This window comes from Chiloscyllium plagiosum, chromosome 17 (genome assembly GCF_004010195.1).
Source record: "Chiloscyllium plagiosum isolate BGI_BamShark_2017 chromosome 17, ASM401019v2, whole genome shotgun sequence".
Taxonomy (NCBI): Eukaryota; Metazoa; Chordata; class Chondrichthyes; order Orectolobiformes; family Hemiscylliidae; genus Chiloscyllium; species Chiloscyllium plagiosum.
Window position 1 is genome coordinate 3,249,552 of NC_057726.1, and position 10,402 is coordinate 3,259,953.

General features: G+C 42.8%; 1 protein-coding gene across 1 annotated transcript in view; it reads left to right on the forward strand.

Annotated features, from left to right (window-relative positions):
- The window catches only part of LOC122558195 (protein SSXT-like), a 40,808-nt gene extending 30,804 nt beyond the window's left edge, over window positions 1-10,004 (forward strand). The window contains exons 6-9 of the mRNA XM_043706515.1: window positions 2,153-2,254; window positions 3,684-3,800; window positions 6,118-6,245; window positions 9,711-10,004. Coding sequence (XP_043562450.1) covers window positions 2,153-2,254; window positions 3,684-3,800; window positions 6,118-6,245; window positions 9,711-9,737 — 374 coding nt within the window. The 3' untranslated portion in view covers window positions 9,738-10,004. The remainder of the gene's footprint in view (window positions 1-2,152; window positions 2,255-3,683; window positions 3,801-6,117; window positions 6,246-9,710) is intronic.
- Window positions 10,005-10,402: the final 398 nt, after the last annotated feature.

Sequence of the window (10,402 nt, forward strand, 5' to 3'; positions counted from 1 at the left end):
ACCTTACTAGTTTAAATCCTCCCAAGCAGTTCTAGCAAATCCCCTGCCAGTATATTAGTCCCCTTCCAATTTAGGTACAATCCGTCCTTCTTGTACAGGTCACTTCTACCCCAAAAGAGGTTCCAACGATCCAAAAATGTGAATCCTTCTCCCATACATCAGCTCCTCAGCCATGCATTCATCTGTTCTATCCTATTCCTGCCCTCACTAGCTCGTAGCACTGGGAGTAATCCAAATATTACTACTCTCGAGGTCCTCCTTCTTAAATTTCTGCCAAACTCTCTATAATCTCCCTTCAGAATTTCAACCTTTTCCCTTCCTATGTCATTGGTTCCAGTGTGGACATTGACCTGCTGGCCCCTCCCCCCCCGTGAGAACATTCTGCACCCTCTCTGAGACATCCTTGATCCTGGCACCAGGGAAACAACACACCATTCTGCTTTTTCTCTGCTGGCCACAGAAACGTCTGTCTGTACCTCGGACTACAAAATCCCCTAACACGATTGATCCTTTGGAAGCCGACGTACCCCTCGTTGCATTAGAGCCAGTCTCAATACCAGAAACTTGACTGTTCGTGCTATGTTCCCCTGAGAATCCATCACGCCCTGTATTTTCCAAAACATACTTGTTTGAAATGGGTATATCCACAAAAGACTCCTGCACTAGCTGCCTACTTCTCTTACCTTTCCTGGAGTTAATCTATCTATGTTACTGTATCTGAGACTTCCCCCCTTCCTATAACTGCCGTCCATCACATACTGTTGCTGTTGCAAATTCCTCATCGCTTCTATCTGTCTCTCCAACCGATCTTTCGATCTGATAAGATTCGCATCCAACAGCATTTATGGCAGATATAATCCGCAGTAACCCTTAAACTCTCTTTAATCTTCCACATCTGACAAGAAGTGCATATCACTGCAAAGTCCATTTTTGCTCCTTCACAATCTACAGACCCAGAAAATAACACCGTCTTATTCCTCTACAAACACTGCCTCAAGTTAAATTAATAGCTATGGCTTATATTTTAAGTTTAATCAAGGGACTTATCTCCAAAAACATATAATTAAGAAAGAACCCATTGTACTCACTAATACAGCCTTTCTCTTAGACAGACTTAAAACAACATTTAACCGATCTGATTCTGTGCTGTGAACTTCGCCTAACAGTTCCTCCAAGATTAGTTGTGAATTTCACTGTTTGTTAATTTTCCCAGATGCACTCCGATGCCCAGCGATACACAAATTCAAACAGCAAAGGCGGGAACTGTGCAGGTTCTCTCTCTCTCTCTCCTGCACTGTCCTCACCTTGTGCTTCCTTTGTCTGCTCTTCTCCCTTTTAAAACAGCTGTTGTTTTGACTTTTTTTTGGAGGAAATCACCTCCAACACCTAAAGTACCTCAAAAAAAAGGACCAGCTCTTACAGCCAGAAATTTTTCCCGTCCTCCATCTTGGATTACCCAGAATCCATAGTTTATTATAAAAGAGCAGACTCGAGCAGGTGACCTATATCATTCTACAAAGTGCCCATTTTTAATGTGAGCCTCATAGTCAATATTGACTCTTTATTACAAAGTATCCACAGGATTTTTGGCTTAACTGACCAAGTCCGCTCGCCTCTTGCAATCTGTAAGTGTTCTCCTTTCACCATTGTACATATCAAGCCTCCCTTTAAATTCAGTGATGCACTCTGCTTCATCCACTCCAAATGGTGCACAGTTCCACCTTCTGCTTCCCTTTGTGTGTAATACATTTGATCGGTTGGAATTTTTTTTGTATTTATGACCATGTTATTGTGAATTCAGCCACAAAGTGAAAGCAGTTTCTTACCCTATCAAATTGCTTCACAATGTTAAATACAGGAGGAGGTTCCTCAGGCCTTACCATTCATCTAGGTCGAGGCTGGTTTGCATCAGAATTCCATTTACCCAACAAGGCTCCGTTTCCTTTATTTTCCTTGCTCAATTATCTGTCTTTCATTCTTGGTCTTGAAGCCTTGACCCCAAACATCCTTTTTGGGGGAAAAAGTTTCACATTTTCATCACCCTGTGTGTGACAAGTGCTTCCTGATTACACTTCTGAATTGTCCAGTGCTATTGCTCATGATGATGAGGAATGAACTTGTCACTGATGTGTATTTGTCTCTCACCAATCAGCTTCTGCACAGCCGCAAGCAGCTCAGGGGGAATATTTCAACAACCAGTTTAACCAGACGCAGGCTCCACCAGAGGGAATGAACCTACAACTTTATTCAGAAGGTACTGAATTTCTGTGTCAGGGAACCTTGCTGAATTGCAAGGAGTGAGAGCTCTTGGCGAGACATGCCAGCTTTGGAATTTCAATGGCTGTGGACTGTAGGAGGACAGTCAGTATTGGGAATGTTTCCACTGGAGCAGCAATGGCTAAGAGGCTTTTAAAAATACAAATATTCTTCATAGAGTGAATGAGGAAAGACGATCCCCTCTAACAAGGAAGTCTGTAATGCGGGGCTATTAATTTAAAATCAAAAATTGTGTGAGGGAATTGGATAAATTGCTTTGCACAGAGCATCGTTTGTTTTGCACAAGGAATGACTAAGGCAGAGATCGTAGGCAGAGTTTTAACAATAACTTAAATTTACTTTACACCTTTACTGGAAATTAAGTAATATTTACAGCAGAGGGTGATTCCCCAACTCGACATCTACAGCTTAGTCAGGCTCATTGGATCAGCAGAAAAACTGATGCTCAAAACTTGAACTGATTCTTTCGGGCTGTATTGTCTTCATCGAAGTGAAGAATGTCCATATTTGGGAATGGAACACTTACCATTTCAGGCCCCGATATCCGTATCGGGCATTCTCAGAGCAGGTACAACACAGGGTTAGATAACGCAAAATTCCCTCTACTCTTTTTTTTTTCCTTTAAATGCAAAATAAAACTCTCTCTGCACTGTCCCCATTACATGCTCCTATGTGTGCCACATGGGGTTAGATGCAGAGTAAAATTCCCTCTATACTGTCCCCATCAAATACTGTCAGGAGAGGTGCAGAGCAGTGTTGGATACAAGAGTAAGAATGAGGATTAAAACAACAATAGTCTGATTGTGGGAGTGGGAGGCAATGTTTTCAAGAATCTTGGTGGTGTTGCACGGTGTTCAGTCAAATTCCCAAGTTTCCACTCTCTCCAGTGGCAAGGGGGAGGGCAGCTGGGAAGGACAATACTGCTCTTGGCTTTTGCCTCACCAGAGTTCAGGTAGAGAGAATGTTCCCTAGTCCCTGTGAGAACAAGATGAACTGAGGGAGCTGGTGGAGCCATTGCTCCAGAAATTGACTCCATTGGTGCTGTTGACATCTACAAGACCAGTATATCGATGTGAACAAGACGATTTTATTGGGGTACTCTGGGTGACAAGCTCTGTGGGTGATGATATGGGCCCAGAGAGGGAACTTCTTACTGGACACATTCAAATCCCCACCTGCCCTGATGAGATGTGAACTCACATGTGATGCAGTGACATATCTGACACAGCACCACATGTGTAGGATGATGAATGGTTGCCGTCAGGATGATGGCATCTCCCTTTGGCCTGTACCCCAGTGAGAATCAGTGTCGCTGACCATGGGAGTTAAATCTCATGTTAAACTGAAATAAGTTTGTGTGATGAGTCATTAGAGAAGTAACATTAGGATTGGTTTACTTGTCACAGGTACATGGTATGGACCTCAGCAGGGGCAGTTCCCACAGAACTCCAGCTCTCACCAGCAGAACTTCTACCAGCAATATCCCACACAGCAGCCGCTGACAAGCACGCCTCAGGAATTTAGTGAGTTCTTGAAGTTTCTATCGGAGAAAGACCTGTTGTGTCTTACCATGAGGCCTATGTCTAGGGATTTCAACAATATGGCGAATATACCTTGGGTGCTGGGTCAGTGATTAAACCAGAAAATGTTTAACAGATGATATTCCGATATTGAATTAGCAGCAAAAAACTTAGAGACTTACAAGGGTTTTATTGGAAATCCATAACTTAACAAGTAACCTTCCAACTTGCCCTGTGGAGAAGCCCACTCCCGGAGGAAGAAGCCAGTGCTATGTTTTAAATCAACCTGTAATGATACATCTGGGACTTCAACCCAGACCTTCTGAGGAAGGGACACTACCACTTGTTAAAGAGCCCTCTGAAGAACTCAGTTTGTTTAATTCATCTGTTGAATTGCACTTCTCTGACTCATTCATTCATTAGACTGGGGCACTTAATAGTGCAATGTAATTGAATAAAAACCAACAGTTTTTGGACATTGGTTTTCAGGAACTCCTGTTTTGATACTTTTAATCAACCTGTGAGACATTACCTACCTCTGGAACAGATGGCACTGAACAGGGTCTCCTGGCCCAGATATAGTGATGCTACCACGGCACCAGAATGGCTCAGAAATACTTGCAATGTGCAGTGACCAAGAATAAAATGTAGCACATGAATACAAGGTTTGATGACCCTTGTGCTCCCAATCAACTCAGTGGCTGTTCTGGTTGACCCATGTAGCCCTGCTTTGGCACAGTGATGGTGTCCTTACCCTTGGACTCGGAAGCCCATGTTCAAGTCCCACCTGCTTCAGAGGTGTGTATTTATATCTCTGAACAGGTTAATAAAAACTCTGGTTTACCCATGGGGTCACTCCTGTGGCACAGTGGTCTGTCCTTTGCACTGGACCGGGAGGTTTGATGTCAAGTCCCACCTGTCTCAGAGGTTTAAATCACATCTCTGAACAGTTTGATAGAGGGGAAAAAAAGGTTCTGGTTGATCCTTAGAGAGACCTGCATTTTGAGGGGAACTCGTGCTTTATTACTGGCTCAGTGACTCAGTACACCAACAGGAAAGCTTCACTTAGTTAGAATCTGTGTATCTATGGAATTCTGTCTCTGAATCTCCTCCTGTCTGTGCTATAATGCATTTACATATTATCTGTTAACATGGTTTTTTGTTCTTGTTGATCTGACACAGTTTACATCCCATCTCACTGCTCTTCGAGATTGCCCTGAAACTTAAGTGCAGCAGGTATCCTGCAGTTAGACTGATATAAAATTGCATTCGGAATTTTAGGTATCACAGGGAATAAAGCGCTTTGTTTAGATTTTCTCACTGAAATTTGCTATCTATCTACTTCTGTGAATAGATTGTTAAAGCTTGGCCAAACCAGTTTAATGAACTTTAAGTCCAATGACTTAAAGTTGGAGGACTGAACACCATTATTAAAAATTTCTATTTTTGCTGATAAATCTTTGACTGCAGAGTGCCTCCAGATTTCCCTTTTAATTTAAATGCTGTCCCTGTCACATTTCACTCGCTGGTGGCCTTGCAATATTTTCTCACTACTTGGTTCAGCTAAGCTTTCTGAATCTTTTCCAACTGCCCTCTCTCTCCAGTCTCGATCCACAGCCCATCCTCCTTACCTGTCCTATTGGTTATACCCTACTCAAATTTATTCTCATTAGACTTTCTTAAAGAACATTGCTGGTCTTTTGTTTTGGTTAGCAGTTTGAGTGGCCTTCATCTGGACTGTAACATTTGACAATTGGATAGACTGTATAGGCTGGAGTGGCTCTGGTAGTCTCTTTGGTGAACACCTTGTAGTTTTGCCATTGCACCCCTCCATAGGAAGATGAGCTTTCATTTCTGTCATGTCTTTGAAACTCTCAGGACCTCCAATACACTTGAAGACAATGTATGTTTTGAGTGAGGTACTATTATAATACATTCAACATGTCAGCCAATTTCCACTCTGCAATGTCCTGCAAATGCAATGTGAAAATGTTTGGGAGATCTCCTCTTAGTGATGTTGGTTGAGAGATAAATATTAGGCAGAACATCATGGAGAATTTCCTGCTGTTCCTTGATCATGTCACCTCATGGAGTCATCTGAGAGGGGAGTTTAATGTCTCATCCGAAAGATGTACCCTTATGAAGTGCTCTTGGTGGCGTGTTGAAGTGTTCCAGTACAGGGTGAATTGATTGACACTCAGTCAGTCTGATTGACAGAAGAATTAACATTAGCAATTGTGCAATTCCATCACCCCAGCCCCTTCCTGGTGATTAAGCAGGATCTTTTTGTCAATTAATTATCTCTCTTCTTTTTTGACAGATTCTGCACAGAATTCTCAAGGACAGTTCAGAAACTTCCAGCAGGATCCAGGGCAACAGTACGTTGCCTATAGACCTCAGCAACCTGCTCCCAACCCAGCACAGCAACAGGCATTCCAGTATAGTCAGGTACGGAAAGAGGCTATCCTGCAGTTTATCATGATGCTGTAAGCTACAGCTGGCAGAAGCAAGAGATGTTATACATTAAAACAAAACCCTGTTCCTTGTCTCATGATTCCTACTGCAGGTGACATAGTGGCTCAGTGGTCTGCACTGCTGCCTCACAGCACCAGGGACCTGGGTTCGATTCCACCCATGGATGACTTGTCTGTGAGGAGCTTGCACATTCTTTGTGTATCTGCGTGGGTTTCCTTTGGGTGCACTGGTTTCCTCCCACAGCCCAAAGCTGTGCAGATTAGGTGGATTGGCTATGGGAAATTGCCACTGGTGTCCAGGGATGTATAGGCTAGGTGGGATAGCCATGATAAATACAGGGATCAGATAAGATAGTCGATTTGGGTAAGATGCTTTTTGGTCAGTGCAGACTCAGTGGGCCAAATGGCCTCTTTCTGCAATGTCGGGATTGTATGGATTCTATGACCTCTTCAACAATCATCTGTGAACTGGATGACCCACATTGATTTTGCTAGCACATAATCACTTAACTTTGAATTAGTGACTATCTGATATTTATGGCTGCTGGTCTGCTGTTGCTCAAAAGTGGAAAGATCTTCCCTGTCTGGCCTATCAAGAGTCTTTGTAATCTGCTCAGGAAATCCCATCCTAATGACTCTAGGAGTGGATCCACACCACATCAATTGTACTAGTTCAGGAAGGTGGCTCATTACCACCATATCCAGGGTAATTAGGGATGGACAATAAATGCGTAAAATAATTCTTAACAAAGTCGCTTGCTCGGTCTTCCCTTTTTCTTGAGGAAAGAACCCCTGACTCAGTCTCTTCCTGATATGTGTAATCGCTCCAATCTCGAACGCCGCTGTATTCTTTGTAGGTTCCATTGGCTGTTCACAATAAGAACATAGAACAGTACGGCACACGATGCTGTGCCAAACATGACGCCAAATTAAACTAATCCCTTCTGCCTGTCCTTGGTCCATATCTCTCCATTCCTTGCCTATTCATGTGCTCATCTAAAAGTCCCTTAAACGCTCTGATTGTATCCGCCTCCATCACCACACACGATGCTGTGCCAAACATGACGCCAAATTAAACTAATCCCTTCTGCCTGCCCTTGGTCCATATCTCTCCATTCCTTGCCTATTCATGTGTTCATCTAAAAGTCCCTTAAACGCTCTGATTGTATCCGCCTCCATCACCACCCCAAGCAGTGCGTTCCAGACTCCTACCACTCTCTGTGTAAAAAAAAAACTTGCCCCTCATATCTCCATTGAACTTCCCCCTCTCACCTTAAATGTATGCCCCCTAGTATTAGACATTCCAACTCTGGGAAAAAGATTCTGACAATCAACCCTGTCTAAGCATCTCATCATTTTATAGACCTCTATCACGTCTCCTCTCAGCCTCTGCTACTCCAGAGAAAACAACCGTGAGTTTTTCTAGCCTCTCCTTATAGCTCATACCCTGGTAAACTTCTTCTGCACCCTCTCCAAAACCTCCACACCCTTCTTGTAATGTAGCGACCTGAACTGAACGCAATACTCTAGTGTGGCCTAACCAAAGTCTTGTAAAGCTGCAAAATGACATCCTACTTAATTCTCTGACCAATAAAGGCAAGCATGCCATACACCTTTTTTACCACCCAATCTATTTACGTAGCCACATTCAGGGAGCTATGGACTGAACCCCAAGGTCCCTCTGTATATCAGTGCTGTTCATGGTCCTGCCATTAACTCTACACTTTACCTTAACATTTGATCTCCAAACGTACAGCACCTCACACATAGCCGGTTAAACTCCATCTGCCATTTCTCCACCCATGTCTGCAACAGATCTATATCCCTTTGACAACCTTCTACACTACCCACAACTTCACCTGCAAGTACTCAGGTATGTTTTGATCTAATTCATGTTTAACATAATCTCACTGCTCTTCTATTCTCTTGTAAAATGAATTTTGATTTGTGTTCACTTTTCAGGGCCCTACTTACCAGTCACCATTTTTATTGATTTGTGTATCAAACTACCTGATCTTTCTGAAGTCTGTTTTAACCTAAATTCCAGATCAATATATTTCTATGTAATATCCAGTTTAAATTATCTAATAATCTATACATCTCTCTTGTCTAAGGTACTTAACAAACCTTAGTCTTTCTACCTTTCATTACTCTGTTGGGAAACCTCTGTCTATTGAACAACTTCAAGTCTTTCTTTCTCAACCCACTTTCGGTCACCTGTCTTTTTTCTAGTCCTGGACTAGCAATCCAGAGGTCATGAGTTTAGATCCCACCTTAGCACATTGTGAAAACTGTGGTGATTTATGAAATTATACAAAATTAGATAAGGTTGGGAGTTGCTGTATTGTTAATAACCTGTCTGGTTCACCAGTGCTCTTTAAAGGGAAGAAAACTGCAAGCCTTGTCTGCTCTGGCTGATACAAGACTTCAGTCCTCCACCTTGTTAACTCCTCGTACCTTCCTGAAACTCCAAGAGAGAGACATTTCCACCTTAGTACTGGAAGCCAGCTGTCCTTTTTCCTTCAACCTTGCTGGTTGTTAGCCCATGTGGAAACGCCATTTCCATACAGTGTAGGAGCAGAAGCAGACCATTCAGGTTTCATTTTGTGGGGCAATCTCGTCCTGGAGTCACTGTTTCGACATAAGAGGTCAGAGATGAGAATTTCTTTTCTGTCAGAAGCTGATGTATGCAGGTAATTTGGTATCTTACATGGCAGAAATAGATTGTTGATAACCCCAGTGACCTTTCACTCCTTTATGTGCGAATGTGGAGTGATCAGATCTACCCTGACCTCAGTGAATGGCAGAGCAGCCTGGAGAGGCTAATTGGCCGTTCGTATGTGCCAATGCTCAGTATCACTGCTCACGTGATCTGTGAAACCTGGCCAATTGATGATCTGACTGCCTTCAATTCTCACAAATTGATTTTATGGTCTTGTGAAGAAGAGTTGTATGGGTGGTACAGTAATAGACTCAGAGTCATGTAGCACAGAAACAGACCTTTCAGTCCAATCAGTCCACGCTGACCATGTTCCCAAACCAAACCAGTCCCACCTGCCTGTATTTAACCCATATCCCTCCAAACCTTTCCTATTCATGTACTTATCCAAATGTCTTTTAAACATTTAGCCTGTTAGCCAATTAGCCTCTCCAGGCTGCTCTGCCATTCACTGAGGTCAGGGTAGATCTGATCACTCCACATTCCCACCTAACCCCAGTGACCTTTCACTCCTTTATCAACAATCTGTCTACTTCTGCTTGTGGTTGAATGACACATTGACCCTAACTATCTAGCCTTGTGCATAAAGATTGACCTTTTGAACAGGGTTTCTGACACAGGTTTATCCAGAATATTGGAGCAGAAACTTAGTTATTCACCACACAAAACCCTTCTGAAGTGTCTTTAATGCTTAACATATCTCTTTTTGTTCTTTTACAGGGAGCTCAGTATGGGGGCTTTCAGTAACACTTGGAGATGTGAATGTTGAAACTGCCAATGGACTGCTTCATACTGTGGACACTTGTGTTCTGCAAATAGAAGTTTAACTTCATTTTTGTTTTTGCAAACAGAATTCACTTTATGACTTCACTGAATTGTTTTGAAAATATTTCTACCTGCTTTCAGTTGTGATCCACCCAGGCCAATCAGTTAACACTAATTTTCATGCACCAATACAGATCTGTTATTGTTTGGGAGCTTATGGACAGCCCTGAAACCTCTACCCACCTCTCCTGAAGACCCTGACCCTTACTGGAATTTAGTTCCATATATCCCTCCTTCTCTCTCATCCTCCTTACTGTCCCTCCAAGGGAGAAGGTGAGAAGTCCCACTTTGTATTTGTCTTTTGGTACCAACATCATCCATGGCCTACCCCTTGCGGCTACTCTTTCAGTGACTGGACATTGCTAAAGTGCCAGAAGCTGCTGGTTCCAGTTATCAAACTGTTGTCGCTCAGAGGACCAGCAACCTTTCAGAATGGAAGCGCTTGATACTGTCCATTATGCCCATGCAGACTTTATCATTTAATAAGCCAGTCAGTGCCACTCTACTGCCCTTTTCCCTTGCCCCCCAAAATTTTCCATTCTATTTTTTGTTATTCCTTTACAAAATATGGTGTCACTGGCCGAGCT